The sequence below is a fragment of the Ostrea edulis genome, chromosome 5, assembly GCF_947568905.1.
Source record: "Ostrea edulis chromosome 5, xbOstEdul1.1, whole genome shotgun sequence".
Taxonomy (NCBI): domain Eukaryota; kingdom Metazoa; phylum Mollusca; class Bivalvia; order Ostreida; family Ostreidae; genus Ostrea; species Ostrea edulis.
In genome coordinates, this window is record NC_079168.1 from 69080403 (window position 1) to 69098703 (window position 18301).

Sequence of the window (18301 nt, forward strand, 5' to 3'; positions counted from 1 at the left end):
CCATGTCTTAATCTTGCGCACGTTTGATCAAACTAATATTTTGATGGGAGAAGTAGAATCTATTTCTGACCAAGATTTTTTTCTTGTTGGCAAGAATCACACTCACACTCGCAGTCACTGTTATTGCGTGGTCAACCCAGTAGCACGATTGAAACTTGGTAAGTTAACTTGCCCCATTGCCAACTTGTCCTATATCAACTTCCCCACGTTTTCTCCAACTAACCTCAACTTATACAGGCAACAGGTACCAAACCTTTAACTTAAAGTTTAAGGCGTGACTTATGACTTTAGTCTTTTAGAGTTTAGAAAACTTTAGCCAGCCTATTCTAGATTATTCAAACTTATTGCTGTAGTATGTTGACGGTACTGCCGTTTGAGCGAGCGCAGCTTCATGTATGTGCAGTAGGAACCTGTGCACAAAGTTTCATGAAAATCTGAGAGATAGCATGTGCCGACCTCTGCCTGATCTCACATAAGGTATCACACCGGTAATTGTCCAATCAAAATGAACTTAGTCAATTGTAGTTCCATATATTTAAAGAAATATTTTTTTCCTTGCGCTATTTTTCTCATTTCCTCTTCTTCTTTTCTCTTAATTTTTGTACCCCTGATTAGGAAATTTTGTGTAATTTGTAGAAATGATCAAGTGTATACAAAGGAACTATTTGCTGTTGGTAGCTGAGGCTACTTCCTGAGGTGCACTCCGGCTTTTTACACACATGTGAAAAACACGTGGATTTGAGGGTAGTCTTGTTTGCAGGTAATTTGTTTTCGAAAATGCCGCGTAGGGTGTTGTTTTTCTGGTGTCGGCAGACGAGATAGGTAACATAGAACGTGTCTGACTGCATTATTCGGCATCAATTTTGTAAACAGATTTTTAATGATTTTTTCCCCTCTATAGTAATATATAGTGAAAATAATTACCGGTGTGATACCATAATGGACACCCTCTTAAAAAACAATATCTATTTACCAAATACTCATTACATGAATTTTCTTCCAGGGTTCTATATTAAAAATCATTAAAACATGTATACATGAATGCGATTGAAATATTTTTATGCTATATATACATTTTATTTCTGCCTTCACTGTGACTTGCTTAATTGATGCACGACTTGTTCTGAACTGTATGCTTCCAGCAGTCGACTGCCTCTACTTTCCTTTTTTTTCCTACTCTCAATCTTTTCAAGTTACTAATCGTATGATAAAAATGCCCAAACCTTTCAAATTTGTAAAACTGTGTTTAAACAGCACTGCCTTTGAACATAAAACGTATTTCAATATAATGATAATTTAAAAATAGATTGATAAATTCAACTATTGAGCATGTATATGCGCGGAACCCTCACCCCCCCCCCCCCCCCCAACCCACGCACCCCGCTACCAACATGTACACATATCTAATTTTTAAAAAATGAAATTCATATGATAATCCCCTTTTAGCAATTATATGTTCCAAAAGAGAAAATTAGAACAATTTTTATAATATTGTACATAATCCTAGTTGTAACACAATTATTTCAGCATTCACATATAATTATTGAATAAAATTGCAATATATTTAAGCCCCTCTCTACTGTTGTTGTGAGGATACATTAATTAAGTTTAATTCACAAAACTAAAGTTAATTTTTCAGTCGTTAATAGCAAGTGGCATAGTTGGTTATTATGAGGAGGGGGGGGGGGGAGGGGGGGGGGGGGGGGGGGGGGGGTGTCATGGTTTGCATTACCTGACATGTTAAAAGGAAATGGATTCAAGCACTCATTATTTTTAGTGCTCCCTCACATATTCTAACAATTAGTTTCCCTTTTTTCTTGTTAGAATAATAAATTCCTATTGAGAATTTATTATTTTAATCAGTTTTGTGGTTTGCAGTTGATTATACACAATTTGTATTCAATGCCATATTACGTGTGCCTAATGTTTACGTATATTCAATATTGTCCCAGTAGTATGACTAATAACAAGTACGTATTTAGATCCGCTACTGTCTGTCTTATTATGACGTACGTCAAAACGTAGACATGATGTCACACATCATCTTAGCCTGCCTTTCAAAAACATTGCACTTTGTTAAACATTTCGCCTAATAGTGCACTGAATTTTGGAACTAGGAGGCCATAGGATTAGGATGATAATCCACGTAAGTTCACAATCATATTCCAAGGTGATTTTGCGAGATCTCAGCCATTTTTGACAAGGGACTTCTGGGATTGGTGTCAAAAAATTTTCCTTGTTAGAGGTTGAGATTTAGCTCGGATTATTTCCCGCGCTCTAGTCATTAGAGCTCGCAGTACGAGCCAGCGCTCTCTAATATGTCTTATGGCATGACCGAGGACGAAGCAAAAAGTATTGGCATTAGTATCTATATTCATAACAGGATAAAAAACATCCCTAAGTTAGCTCCTAACTTGTGAGGACAGAGCTCTATGATAGATCATAGTCTATCAAAGCATCCTAACTTTAAACATTTGATCCACTTATTCATTGAATGTGGGAAATATTACGCAATTGGTGTCCGGGTAACATAGTGGTTAATGCACTCGCTTATTGCCACTGCGACCCCGAGTTCGATCCCTGTGATCGGCAGTGGGTTGTATGGGAAAGGTTATGGTGGTCACCCACTAGGACACATGGGTTTCCTCTGGGTATTCTGGTTTCCTCCCACTAAAACGTCCCCTAGTGCAAACATCTGTTCAAGTCGGTAAATAGCTAGTATGTAGCTAATGTTCATTGTTGATTATGTATATCCGACTTTAAAACTAAAGATTATTGTATTATTTATTATTATTATTAGCTCTTCTGAGCCCAAGGCTCAAAGAGCTTAATCATATGGCCATATGTTTGGTGTGCGGTGTGCGTCGACTTTTTTGGAAAAAGGGCTATATCTCAAGAACCCCTTGTCAAATTTGTCACAGGGTATCCTTGGCCCAAGGGCTTTCATTTGTACTATAACTAGGGTTGTGACCCTCTAATAAGGGGAGATAATTAGGAAAATGCAAACAAAAAAGTAGTGGTTGCTAAAAAATCTTCTCAAGAACCACTGGGCAAATTATCCCCAAACACAATTATATACAACAATTTTTCAACAAGTCATCCCCGAATATATAAGAACTTAATGGAAAGTATGGAGTGAAACCATCTACAAGTGTGGAAAGGCAAAAATAACACGGGGCGAAAATAACACGGGCGAAAATAGCCCTGTATACAGTATTTATATTTAGATAAAAATCAATTGTTGTTTGAATGCACATGTAAAATTGATATTCCATAGAAATTTACTTATGAATTTAATTAATTTTTATTATGGTTCCATTAAGTTCTTATATATTCGGGGATGACTTGTTGAAAAATTGTTGTATATAATTGTCATCATACATTTTGAAGGGCTATATAACAGTAGCAGAGCTAAGTGATACTTGCAATATGCAATCCGTGATTTGATAATTGTTTTCAAGGGTAAAGAAACTTGCATAATTCATATGGTTTTCTTAAAACAAATTTTAGGTGAGGAAAACAAGGTAGTTCTGCAATGATGGCAACATTTTTCCAGAGCACTTTGAGTAATCCCCATCATTTTTCAGTTGATGAAAAGGAAATCATGTGACTCACTTGTGTAATCATTGTAACGGGTGTGTCACATTGCTACATGAGCTTTGCTTGCTAATTAAAACCTTTTCAATTAACAGCAAACAAATGAGAATCGTCAGTGCAAACACAGACATCTTAAAAAGCTCAGTCATCCCAAGAACTATTAAAGGCAGGAACGTTGTTACTGGAAAGTCATCAGGAATCCATTGGTCAGAGCTTTAAAGCTTTGTTAAAGTTAGATTAGATAGAGGCTAGGTCCACACACACATCCTGAATAAGTTTGCTCAGCACCTGAGAAAAACAGATACAGACACTGCCGACTTGAACAAATGCATTCACAGACAGCATTGTCCTTCAGTTCCAGGACTTAGAAATGACACAGAATTTGATGATTCAAATGTGTTTGCATTTAGTGGGTTTAAATTTTATCAGATTCTAATCAATTAATTTTTTTTGTACAGTCACTAAATATACGTTTAGATTTTCTGACCAGAAAAATAATCATTCCTTTGATGAAATTCATTTACCGGGTAAAAAAATTGTGAAATTACTGAAGTGAGGTGAATGAATAGCAATTTATGATTTGTATGGTAGAGAAGTTTTCTGAATTGAGTGCTACAGAATATGATTAATGAATATTTATTATGTCTCTAGATACCCGATGATGGCTGAAAGCTTTTCATACAATGATGATGATCTCACAGGCATCTCATCAGCAGAGAAAAAGGGATATCATTGCAGTGAGGTAAAGTACATGTACAATAATATATAATGCTTGTGTTTTCACAGGATGGGTTTGAACACCAGTTAAAGATGCAATTTCAATGATTGACATGATGAATTGTTTTTGTCATATATCCATTACAAAAACAAAGATCTCCTGTAAACTGATTCATAACCAACACAAATGTAAACTGCCAACACTTATGTCAGAATATCTTGTCCCAGGAACAACTGCAATGAACAGCAAATCATACACATGTAATATTAGAGTAACGGATATCAGCTAATGAACAGATTTGATCTTGCAGTTTGACACTCGCTTACGACAAAAATGGGATCAAGCAATGAAGGAGGGTCATTTCCGCTATCAGTTAGACAAAGTGGAAACGAAAATTATTCCAGGCCAGAAGAAATATGTGGCTCAGGTTAGTGTGTGAAAACTAGCTATTAGACAGACCAAATCAAAAACAAAACTGCTGAAGCATCCTTTTGTAAATGTAGATTCAAATTTCATTAAAACTATTTAGCCCAGGAACAGGATGGGGCACTACCAAAACAAAGACAGATATTTCATTCTGTAGTGATCCGGGTTAGAATAGGTCATCAGTACCTGTTGCTTGTCGTAAGAGGCAACTAAATGGGGCAGTCCATCGGATGAGACTGCATAAACCAAGGCCCTTTGTCACAGCAAGTGTGGCACGATAAAGATCCCTCCCTGCTCAAAGGCAGTAAGCATCGAGCATATCGGTGGGCCTAAATTTTGCAGCCCTTCACCAGCAATGGTGACGTCTCCATATGAGTGAAAAATTCTCAAGAGGGACGTTAAACAATATACAACCAACCAATCAGTGGTATAGTGAATTGTATTATGGAGATACTGGTTATCATTTTAATAAAATGGTCGCAATCTTTAAAGAATGAAAAGGTTACAGTTTGTTATTGTGAAACTCACAGTAAGGGGTCTAAACTTCATAAATTCATATCTTTGTGAATTAAACTGTGTAGTTTATTAATCTTTCATCTCTTTAATGTAGTTAAATATGATTCAGTCATTTCTTTACTGCAGTTAAATTGTAGTTAAATCTATATCTCTTTTTTTAATAAGGCCCTGTCATGTGGTGGGCATCCTATTAGTAATCACATTCTTCTTCCGTTGATTCGTCCATCGGCACTTCCTATGGCACACACTAACTGGGGAAGATTTTCATCCGTCTAACCATCTGTCGGGTACTATTATGAGGTCCTATCTAACTTTTCTGTTTTCCAGTTGTAGTTAAATGTGAATCAGTCATCTCTTTATTGTAGTTAAATGTGAATCAGTCATCTCTTTATTGTAGTTAAATGTGAATCAATCATCTCTTTATTGTAGTTAAATGTGAATCAGTTATCTCTTTATTGTAGTTAAATGTGAATCAGTCATCTCTTTATTGTAGTTAAATGTGAATCAATCATCTCTTTATTGTAGTTAAATGTGAATCAGTTATCTCTTTATTGTAGTTAAATGTGAATCAATCATCTCTTTATTGTAGTTAAATGAGAATCAGACATGTTTTTATTGTAGTTAAATGTGAATCAGTCATCTCTTTATTGTAGTTAAATGTGAATCAATCATCTCTTTATTGTAGTTAAATGTGAATCAATCATCTCTTTATTGTAGTTAAATGTGAATCAGTCATCTCTTTATTGTAGTTAAATGTGAATCAATCATCTCTTTATTGTAGTTAAATGTGAATCAATCATCTCTTTATTGTAGTTAAATGTGAATCAATCATCTCTTTATTGTAGTTAAATGTGAATCAATCATCTCTTTATTGTAGTTAAATGTGAATCAGTTATCTCTTTATTGTAGTTAAATGTGAATCAATCATCTCTTTATTGTAGTTAAATGTGAATCAATCATCTCTTTATTGTAGTTAAATGTGAATCAATCATCTCTTTATTGTAGTTAAATGTGAATCAGTCATCTCTTTATTGTAGTTAAATGTGAATCAGTCATCTCTTTATTGTAGTTAAATGTGAATCAATCATCTCTTTATTGTAGTTAAATGTGAATCAATCATCTCTTTATTGTAGTTAAATGTGAATCAATCATCTCTTTATTGTAGTTAAATGTGAATCAGTCATCTCTTTATTGTAGTTAAATGTGAATCAATCATCTCTTTATTGTAGTTAAATGTGAATCAATCATCTCTTTATTGTAGTTAAATGTGAATCAGTCATCTCTTTATTGTAGTTAAATGTGAATCAATCATCTCTTTATTGTAGTTAAATGTGAATCAATCATCTCTTTATTGTAGTTAAATGTGAATCAGTCATCTCTTTATTGTAGTTAAATGTGAATCAATCATCTCTTTATTGTAGTTAAATGTGAATCAGTCATCTCTTTATTGTAGTTAAATGTGAATCAATCATCTCTTTATTGTAGTTAAATGTGAATCAGTCATCTCTTTATTGTAGTTAAATGTGAATCAGTCATCTCTTTATTGTAGTTAAATGTGAATCAGTTATCTCTTTATTGTAGTTAAATGTGAATCAATCATCTCTTTATTGTAGTTAAATGTGAATCAGTCATCTCTTTATTGTAGTTAAATGTGAATCAATCATCTCTTTATTGTAGTTAAATGTGAATCAGTCATCTCTTTATTGTAGTTAAATGTGAATCAGTCATCTCTTTATTGTAGTTAAATGTGAATCAGTTATCTCTTTATTGTAGTTAAATGTGAATCAATCATCTCTTTATTGTAGTTAAATGTGAATCAGTCATCTCTTTATTGTAGTTAAATGTGAATCAGTCATCTCTTTATTGTAGTTAAATGTGAATCAGTCATCTCTTTATTGTAGTTAAATGTGAATCAGTCATCTCTTTATTGTAGTTAAATGTAAATCAATCATCTCTTCATTGTAGTTAAATGTGAATCAGTCATCTCTTTATTGTAGTTAAATGTGAATCAGTCATCTCTTTATTGTAGTTAAATGTGAATCAGTTATCTCTTTATTGTAGTTAAATGTGAATCAATCATCTCTTTATTGTAGTTAAATGTGAATCAGTCATCTCTTTATTGTAGTTAAATGTGAATCAGTCATCTCTTTATTGTAGTTAAATGTGAATCAATCATCTCTTTATTGTAGTTAAATGTGAATCAATCATCTCTTTATTGTAGTTAAATGTGAATCAATCATCTCTTTATTGTAGTTAAATGTGAATCAATCATCTCTTTATTGTAGTTAAATGTGAATCAGTTATCTCTTTATTGTAGTTAAATGTGAATCAATCATCTCTTTATTGTAGTTAAATGTGAATCAATCATCTCTTTATTGTAGTTAAATGTGAATCAATCATCTCTTTATTGTAGTTAAATGTGAATCAATCATCTCTTTATTGTAGTTAAATGTGAATCAGTCATCTCTTTATTGTAGTTAAATGTGAATCAGTCATCTCTTTATTGTAGTTAAATGTGAATGAATCATCTCCTGATTGTAGTTAAATGTGAATCAGTCATCTCTTTATTGTAGTTAAATGTGAAACGAGCAACAGAAAGAAGGAAGCCACAAGAAATCACAATTGTGAACCAAAAGTTTGATCCAAAACAGTTCAATTTCACCAAGATCAAGTCGGATGAGGTCTTGTTTCAACTTGAAAAAGAAGAAACGAAAGCCATTTGTAATGGAAATACCACGAAGGTATGGATAATGTTTAGTGATTCCACAATCTTTATGTTCCAGAGATCAAAGGTCAGGGTTCATAATTACTGTTTTTGGTCTCTCTGTGTCATTGCCAGCAACTTTAACCTTGGTTATAACTTTTAAAATGTACAAGATAAAGACTTCATATATGATGAAATGAAAAGTCAAGGTCTAAAAATTATTGCACAAAATCAAGAAATAACTGAAGAAATTACCATGGTAGGGGTGTGCTTAAAATGAAGGGTGTAATTTACTGCAGATTGCTATGTGTTGTAAAAAAGTACAAATATGGCCTATAAAAGGCACAGGACCCTATATAATTTTTGTCGTTTTTTATCAACACTTGAAATGAACTTTGAAATATTTTTGGTCATTTGTTTAAAATTAATATAGTTAATTAGTGAGAGGGTCAAAGGATAGCATTGTGGTCTATGGGAAATGAATTGGTACTCTTCCTGTTTGATGTAATCCTGTTATTATAAAATCTGAACCATTATGATCGGACCTATAATTCGCGGATTTGACTCAACCTTTGATCTCTCGAACTCTAAAAGTTTGATCAAGTTTCATAGAATTTCGAGTTTACTTATCAAGAACCACCTGTACATTCAATTTGGAAAATTTATGTAGTTTATAACTTGCAGGGTTATTTCAGACAAGACACAAATGAATGTAACTACAGTTAAACCTTGTTATCTTGAATTCGATAGAACTGAGAAAAAACTTCCAAGATATGTGAAGATTCAAGATATCAAGGGTAAAATACTTTAAAAAGAATAAGTGGTGGGGACTTTCGAATCACTTCAACATATCCATGGTATTCGAGATCTCGGTGTTCCAGATCCCGAAGTTCAACTGTATTTGTAAAATATCAACGATTTTCTGAACTTGATATAGATGATGATGATTACTGGTAGAACTTACAATATCATGTGACATAATGATAAGTATTACGAGGGCGACAGAATATCTATTTCTTATTCTATGACAAGTTTCGAAGTCTAAAATTCCGATTCTGTAAATGAAAATATGTGTGTATCTTCCAGAGCCGCAACCTGGTGATAATCAACGTCAGTCCCCTGGAGTATGGACACATCCTGATCGTACCGGACAGTGATGCCTTCTTCCCACAAATCCTGACTCAGTTCGCCATTAAAACAGGACTGGAGTGCATGCTACTTAGCAGCCACAGGTAGGGAGCTGAATGACTGAAGAGCGGTTTTGATTTTTAAAAATAAAACTATATACTAGTACATATACAAAGTGATACCCCAATGAATTAATTTCTGACGTACATATAAGCAGAATTTTTAGTGAGGATTTAATTTTGGCATTATTTATGAGGGTGTTGAGATTGCTAAAATTGAATATCGCTAACAATTTATTCTGCATCGTAGGCAATAGTTATCTTTCTTGTAAATATAAAGTCATTGAAATTAGCTCTAACTAAGTATATATAGCCATTTTTATGGGAAAATAGCTAAATTTGTGACTCACTAAAAATTCCACTTGTATGGTATTTAATGTAATTTGTGCAGTTTCTATATTAACAATTATCAAAGTAGTTTTCATGTTGTAAATGTTACTCTTGCCTCTGGCAGCTAGAATTTTTTGAATGTCAGAATGTATTAAAAATCAGGAAGGGCTACTACAATGTTGTTGCTGATGGTGACCATTTTAATTATAGGATTGTGTATTATTGACTACTGGGTAATATTACAATGTCTACTGGGTAATATTACAAGCTTTCTTTACAGGGGATTCTGGGTAATATTACTAGTCTCGTGCAACCAGATGCTCTGCTTTTTCCGTAAATATCCGAAGAGCGTCTTGTAAAGATACGCGATAACGTTTGTAATGTCAGAACGAGGCTTACCAAAATTTCGGTATTTAATTTGATTGGTTGATTCAACACACCTTCAAAATAACGACTACCGAAGAAATTTGTAATAGATTGAATTTGCCGTTTTAGCTTAAGGATTTACAACTAGAGTCTTTATAAAAACTTTTGTAAAAGGAAAGGATTTATTTGCTGTTCTACCAATGGGAAATGGTAAAACCGTTTTATCAAAATTACTTTAGGAGGCAAAAGTGAAAGTACAATTTCCAGCTGACAAAGAGCGTAATTTTTTTTTTATTGTATATGTAGTAATGATTTTCCCATTAGTATCACTAATGAAGGATCAACTAATTAGCATCAAATTTCGGAATTGACTGTTTATGTCCGAGAGAATCCAACGGAAACTAAATTAGCACTCCCTAGCGGTAACAGTTATTATCGCATGTCTTTACCAGACTCTCTGCTCGTCGGAGATTTACAGAGACAGCCGAGTGTCTGGTTGAACAAGACTATAATATTACAAGCTTTCTTTACAGGGGATTCTGGGTAATATTGCAAGCTTTCCTTTCAGGGGATTCTGGGTAATATTACAAGCTATTTTTACAGGGGATTCAAAGTTGGGTTCAACAGCCTGTGTGCTTTTGCTTCTGTCAACCATCTACATCTCCATGCTTACTACTTAGAACATGATTTGTTTGTGGAAAATTGTGTAAGTATAGTCACATTTATGGTAGTTTTAGATAACAAACTTTCAGTAAAGTAACAATTTGTGACCATGAAGAAAAGTGTATTGTCATTTTAACATGTTTCCAGCACAGGCTAGCCTAAAAGTAAAGTAAGAATAACCTAAAAGTAATGTAAAAATACCTTAAAAGTAAAGTAAGAATAGTTTTAAAATAATGTGAAAATAGCCTAAAAGTAATGTAAAAGTAGCCTAAAAGTAAAGTAAGAATAGCCTTAAAATAATGTAAAAATAGCCTAAAAGTAAAGTAAGAATAGCCTAAAAATAATGTAAAAATAACCTAAAAGTAAAGTAAGAATAGCCTTAAAATAATGTAAAAATAGCCTAAAAGTAAAGTAAGAATAGCCTAAAAATAATGTAAAAATAGCCTAAAAGTAAAGTAAGAATAGCCTAAAGATAAAGTGTGAATGGCATAAAGGTAAAGTAAACATAGTCTAAAAGTAAAGTAAGAATAGTCTAAAAGTACTGGAAAGAATCAACTTTTAGTTTTTCACATAAGCTATAAGCTTATGTGGGTTGTTCTGATTTAAAAGGTCTCTCAAGGTCATTTGGAAAGGTCAAGGTCACTTGGAACATTTGAAAGTTCTTTATTTCAACAGTTTTTGATACAACAGTTCCCATATCTTAGAACCTCTCAACAGAAATTGATCATATTAAATATTCCTTGGGACAGGGGACTTCTGGGCCAAGATCATTGTGGAAAGGTCAAGGTGACTCAGAACACATTCCATATATAAGGAGAAAGTTCTTTATTTCAACAACTTTTGAACAGGTACGGTTCATATATCACACCAATAAGTAAAAGGCAAATGGCTTGTAGACAAAGTCACTCAGGGTCATTTTGTAGAAGTCAAGGTCACTCAACATATACCTTATATATATATAAAAACCTTCATTTCAACAGTTATTGATCATTGTGCCATTTGTCATATGAAGTAGTTATTGGTTAGATGCAGTTCGGAGAGCATCCATCAGTTTTACTGATATTCTTGTTTTTAGCCAGTTACACATTTGAAGGGACCCCTTTATGAACTGACCGTGATGCCATGCCCTGGATTTGCCTTTCAACTTCACAACACAAACACAGAAGACTTGTCAAGGTATGAAAAATGTCCCAGAATGTGATAATGCATCTCATGTTAAATGGTACTTTAGTCCTCGGGTCATTATATGTTGTGGAACAGATGCTGTAACTAACGGAGAGACATTTTGATTTTCAGAGACATATACAAAGTTGCACAATATTTATCAGAGCATGAGGTGGCACACAATATGTTCCTGACTTACGGAGAAAGTTTTGATTCTCAATCTTCGGTACCAACCATACGAGTGTACTTGTGGCCGCGCAAAAAGTTCATTGGTAAGGTTAAGGTTGATTACAGAAAGGGTTATTAGAGCCCCGCCAATAGGTGGAAGCCCTATAGTGATCAGTCTGTGCTTTGTATTGACAGTTTTCCAGACTTTTCTGGGCTATCCCTGCAGCTATTGAATAGAAAATTTATGCATGAACTTATATCAATGGGTTCCAGATCAAGTTTAAGTTTGGGTTTTTCAAAGTGTCTCAGGTTTTGCAACTTTTGTTGACTATCCCTGCAGCCATTGAATAGAAAATTTATATATGAACTCAGATGAATGAATTACAGATCAAGTCTTTCTTGACCTTTTTTTTTTCGCCCGTCAAAGACAGGACGTATTATGGTATGGCGTTGTCTGTCTGTTTGGACCTTGTGGACAAGATACAGACCGAACCGTAAGCTCCAGGATCTTACAACTTGGTACATTTGATCACCATGATGAGAGGAAACTGCATATTGTTTTTCAAGATCAGAGGTCAAATGTCAAGGTCGTAGTATCAATTAGTAGGAAAACCTTGTAGGCAGGATACACTTACACCTTATGTGAAAATATTACATAGAGAGTACATGATTTGTCTATGCAAAAAATGTATGTCACACCCTGATGATTGCTGATACTACCTGAAGCCAAGTTCTACAAATCATGGTGTAAGAAAAACGCCCTATATTAGCTTTTCATGGGCGTATTATGTATCGTTGGCGGTACCCTTGTTTAAAGAGTTATGGACCTTGAACTTAGCAATTTTCAGGGATTTGACAGAATTCTGGACTTTCGGGTTATAAAGGTAATCCAGTTTCTGATTACAGCAAAATCTGTTCATTTTCAAATTTAATTATGACAAAAGCAGTTCATTGCTAACTGTTATTAAAGCAAGATAGTTCATTGCAAAGGGTTATTGTGGCAAAATTCATTGGTGAGGGTTATTACGGCAGAATCAGTGAATTGGTAAGTCTGGTTAAGGCAAAAACAGTTCAAAACCAGAGTGTCATATAATTGTATACAGATTTTAATGATAATAAAGATTGCCAGTTTTCTATTGTATTAGAATTTTAGTCAGTATCAGTCCATCGAGAACCATCCTGTTTATACCCACCAGTTTATACATGTATCAAGCAGAAAAGTTTTCTTCAATCAAAGTTTTGGAAGATTAATGATTTGTTGTTTACAGGCATTAAAGAGGAGGCTGCTTTTAATGTAGCTGTTGTTGAACTTGGAGGACACCTACCAATAAAAGGTGAGCAGTTTTGCATTCATGAATGTTCATTACAACTGTCATTCATGAATATCCATAAATATTGTCTGTCATTCATGAATATCCATAAATATTGGCTATCATTCATGAATATTCATCAATAAGATGCTTGCTGCAGGTATATGGTTTCTGAAGCATCAGTTTCTTTCTATTTTAGTTGAGGAGCTTTATGGAGGTTTGACAGAAGATTCTATCAATGAAACAATACAAAGTGCTTGTCTAGAAGAACAGGAATACCAGTCAATCAAAGAAAACGTCACCAAACTGTTCAGTTGATATTGGTTAAATTTAGGTCTTTCGTGTTTTAGATCTGTCATTTTAGTATTTTCATACAAAAGACTTTAATATTTTATGTTGCTTCAAAAACTTACATTTCTGTTGCTTCACAAACTTACCAGTCTTAATTAATTGCCTGGGTACAAAATTCATTTAAAATAATACATAATTTTGGAATTTAAAAAATGTCTCATTGACAAAAATTTCATCAATTTAATGGTTTTTGATGGAATAAAGTTTTGTATTGATAGGTAAGTTTCAAAGTGCAAATTTAAATTAGATTGCTGTATAAGGTTATGATAAAGAATATAAATGATTTATATGATTATATAAATAAAGGTATTGTTGCATATTGGGGTGATTCTTTCTCTTTGTGCTTTCTAATATGGGGTTTCACTAGATTAGTTACAAAGCATTTTGGTATTTCTATAGGACATATATATATTCATATTATGTCTAAAATCCTTAGAGCAAATATCCACTTCATTTAAATGCAGTTCATTGAGGGGTTTTTCTTTTTCAAGAATTTTTGTCTTTTGTTTTATTTTGTAGGAATAGTTTCATAATACATTTATAGAACAATTAAATTGCATGCACAGATCTAGAAATTTGTCTGAGGGGGGCTTCATTTTGACATTTTTTTTTATCAAAGGGGAACAACCTGTGCAAATGGTGTAGGAAAGAAAAGTTTTGTGCTTTACTGGGATTTACTAAATGTTACATTTAAGACATTAATACAGGATGTTTCTTCTTGTGTAACTGATTATGCAGAGGACTGCTGATATGGGAATATATTACATGTACTTTTTGTGCTCAGAGTAATCTGCCCTTGGATAATATAATGGGGTGATTTAAAGTTTTTCTTTAGTTGCATTTTCTATTGTAATCCATAATTGTTAATAAATGTTTGCTTTGTATACAGATTATTTTGGTTAATGTAATATTTTGCACATATCAAAATTAATACATGTAGTTAAGTACTTGATAAGAAATCTTGTATTGGCAAAATGAAGATATACTACCCCGGGATATGGGCACTATATGCATCACATAAAGAATATCTTGTTCTGGTTGTCCAGATTTTAATTCTGATAAGTATATAGAGCAACAAGATATTGCAAGAAAGTATTATCAAATATCAGATGCAGTACTGACCCCATTCCCCTCTGGATTTGTGAATGAAATCGTGGATAAATAGAACAGGGTGTATGATTACGAATGTTTCTTTTTGATGTCTCTGCTACATACATTATATATTGTTAATGTATTTATTTACAGTGGTATTGTCTTTACAGTGGTATTATATATTTTACTTTATTTGGATTATTGCTGTTCATGACTTATTTTTTTATCCTTCATTTTATATTTTATTGCATAAAAATATGTATACTCAGTTTTACATTTTATAATAAATATATAAAAAACAAAAGAAAAATATTTATTTCAAATGTTTGGTAGATCTTATTGTAGTATGAAGACATATATGTTGAAGATATATTTTTTACTGCTGTGGAAAAAATGGATTTGAACCATGAAAAATAAATGTCTCCCCAGTTCCACACCTACTGTGACAAGGGGCATCCGTTTTTAAGGTCATCTCTGAGGACCCGTAACGTTCACACCTGATGCCGAGTGTTTGGCGATGGAACTGTCACCACCTGTTTTAACGACTTGGGTCTGTCACGTCGCGGCCAGGATTCGAACCCCGGTCTTCCACATGCGGGGCGAACATTCTAACCTTTAGGCCACCGCGGCGGAGAAGTGTTCACAAACTATTTTACATCCTCCACAACCCTTAGATCCACCATAACTTTTAGGAAAATAATTGTATCCTCCTGTCCCTACAATATGTACATCTACAAATGACAATGAAGCATTGTACAAAGTTTCAAGTCTATCTGATAACTCATCTAGGAGAAGCGTTCACAAGATTTTGTGACAGGCAGACGGATGGACAGTACAAAAACAAGATGTTTCCCCCTGAAAGAGGGGAGACAATTATCAATATGAATTTTTCTAGAATGTACAGCACATATAGTACTGTAATTTGGCTTAATAAAGTGGCCATACATGCAAGAACACACATGAAATGAAAGTATGTCAGTTTATGCCGATCCAAAATTTTATGAAAGCTAGCTCAGGACTGAGCTTTGGGTACAACTGTGCAGGATGCTACAACTAAGTATTTACTATTTCAATACTGATCCCATTGGTGCAAACATATTATAAATCTATTACTGAAACCCTATCCAGTTGAAAAAAATTGTGTCAATTCAAATTTTGAAAGTGTTTTGCAGGGACTATATTTTGTGGCGAAAGTATTTATCAATTATAAAGTTATATTACAGTTTATGTTTTATCCCAATCTGTCTTCTATTTTTATACTGCTATACGAGTATTTCAGTTTTATAATTTTTGATACATGTAGTTGAGACTTGGAACAAGTCTAGATCAAATGTTGTAATTTATTAATTTGGTTGATATATTTTTCCAAACAGAACACCAATTCTTAAAAAAGGTTAAATTAATTTTGTATAAAATTCAGTATTTTCACCAATAATTAAAAAATTTGGTCCCCCCTCCTCCTTTTTTTTTAGTTCTAGTTTAAATTTTAAGAAAATTATGTGAAATTTTAGAAACTGATATTACTCCTAATATGTCTTTTAAACTCTCAAATGATATAATTTTTTTTGTATATTAATTGCAAAAAGGTCATTATTTATTTCCATTAGGTTTATTAAACTTTTTTTTATCTGTATTGTAAGAAGACATGATTATGTATCTATTTTATGTAATGATTGATATGTGTTGACAAATCAAGCTTAATTGAATAAATTTTAAGTACAAAAAGGTCATGTTTAGACATCTCTGTAGCTCAATTACAAGCATTGCGACCCCCGTTTTTCTTTTCTATTTCCCAATTCTCTCACAACATAGAAATTAAAAATACACTTCCCAAAAAACTGACATTACTCCAAATGTCAGGTGTGAACCTCTCTAAACAGTACAGGAGATATTGCCTATTAAGTTAGCTTTTTTAAAAAGTAGATCTAATTTCAAAGTCAAAACTTTGATACCAAAAGAAAAGGTCTTGTCACAGGAATGCACTCATGACATATACTCACCATTCAAAAGTTATGAGCAAGGTTAAAGTTTTGAATTTTGGGACAAAAATGGAGGTCACAAGATCAAACATCATGGCATCAAATGAAAGTAATCTATAAACGAAATATAGATAACTTTTTAAACATGAGGCCCATGGGCCACTTCGCTCACCTGAGTCACCTTTGCTCATGTCTAAAGATTTTTCCTATATATTTGCATGTAATACTTTGATCCCTATTGTGGCCCCAACCTATTCCTGGGGGCCATGATTTTTACAAAATTGAATCTGCACTATGTCAGGAAGCTTTCATGTAAATGTAAACTTTTCTGATCCAGTGATTTTTCAGAAGATTTCTAACGATTTTTCATATAATATATTTGTATGTAAAACTTTGATCCTCTACTGTGACCCTGATTTTTACAAACTTGAATCTGCACTATGTCGGAAAGCTTTCATGCAAATGTAAACATCTTTGGCCCTATGGTTCTTAAGGAGAAATTTTTTTTCTATTTATTAGTTATGTAAAACTCTGATCCCTTATTGTTGCCCCAAGGGTCATGAGTTTAACAAACTTGAATCTGCACTATGTCAGACAGCTGACATGTAAATCTCAGCTTTTCTGGCTCAGTGGTTCTTGAGAAGATTTTTCCCCTATATATTTCTATGTAAAACTTTGATCCCCTATAGTCGCCTCATCTTAACCCCGGAGGGCCATGATTTTAACAAACTTGAATCTGCACTATGTCAGCAAACTTTCATGTAAATTTCCACTTTCCTGGCCCAGTAGTTTTTGAGAAGATTTTCCCCATATATTTGTATGTAAAACCTTGATCCCCAATTGTGGCCTACCCCTGGGGACCATGATTTTAACAAACTTGAATCTGCACTATGTGTATAATGTCAGCAAACTTTCATGTAAATTTCCACTTTCCTGGCCCAGTAGTTTTTGAGAAGATTTTCCCTATATATTTGTATGTAAAAATTTGATCCCCTATTGTGGCCCCATCCTACCCCCGGGGCCATGATTTTAACAAATTCGATTCTGCACAATGTCAGGAAGCTATCATGTAAATCTTAGCTTTTCTGGCTCAGTGGTTCTTGAGAGGAAGATTTTCCCTATATATTTGTATGTAAAACTCTGATCCCCTATTGTGGCCCCATCTTATCCCCGGGGGCCCTGATTTTAACAATTTTGAATCTGCACTATGTCAGGAAGCTTTCATGTAAATCTCAGCTTTTCTGGCTCAGTGGTTCTTGAGAAGATTTTCCCTATATATTTGTATGTAAAATTTTGATCCCCTATTGTGGCCCCATCCAACCCCGGGGGCCACACTTTTAACAAACTTGAATCTGCATTATGTTAAGAAGCTTTCATGAAAATTTCAGCTCTTCTGGCCCAGTGGTTCTTGAGAAGATTTTTAAATGACCCCACCCTATTTTTGTGATTACCTCCCCTTTGAAGGGAGCAAGGCCCTTCATTTGAACAAACTTGAAAGCCCTTCACCCAAGGATGCTTTTGGCCAAGTTTGGTTATATTTGGCCCAGTGGTTCTGGAGAAGAAGTCGAGGCCCAGTGGTTCTGGAGAAGAAGTCGAAAATGTAAAAAGTTTACAGACGGACGGACTGACAGACAACAGGCGATCAGAAAAGCTCACTTGAGCTAAAAAGTATACCAAAATCAAGGTCAAAGTTACAAGGTCAAAATTATACCAAATGACAGGTCTTGTAA

General features: G+C 33.7%; 1 protein-coding gene across 3 annotated transcripts; it reads left to right on the top strand.

The window, feature by feature from the left end:
- Positions 1-15: 15 nt before the first annotated feature.
- LOC125652187 (GDP-D-glucose phosphorylase 1-like) lies at positions 16-14902 on the top strand. 3 transcript variants are annotated; one of them, XM_048881191.2, is made up of 11 exons: positions 69-158; positions 3693-3803; positions 4249-4339; positions 4626-4742; positions 7831-7998; positions 9048-9193; positions 10448-10550; positions 11583-11683; positions 11804-11943; positions 13108-13173; positions 13349-14902. In XM_048881191.2, exons 3-11 carry the CDS (start codon positions 4256-4258, stop codon positions 13465-13467), a joined length of 1044 nt encoding a protein of 347 aa, XP_048737148.2. In that variant the 5' UTR covers positions 69-158; positions 3693-3803; positions 4249-4255; the 3' UTR covers positions 13468-14902. The 3 variants fall into 3 exon arrangements, with proteins under 3 accessions (XP_048737147.2, XP_048737148.2, XP_056021280.1); XM_056165305.1 differs by having other exon boundaries at positions 72-158; positions 3693-4006; XM_048881190.2 differs by lacking the exon at positions 3693-3803 and having other exon boundaries at positions 16-158.
- Positions 14903-18301: the final 3399 nt, after the last annotated feature.

Coding starts and splice junctions, on each gene's coding strand:
- LOC125652187 (XM_048881190.2), top strand. CDS start 4,256: ATGATGGCTGAAAGCTTTTCATACAATGATGATGATCTCACAGGCATC. Junction 4,340..4,625: donor AGGGATATCATTGCAGTGAG/GTAAAGTACATG, acceptor TTGATCTTGCAG/TTTGACACTCGCTTACGACA. Junction 10,551..11,582: donor ATTTGTTTGTGGAAAATTGT/GTAAGTATAGTC, acceptor TCTTGTTTTTAG/CCAGTTACACATTTGAAGGG.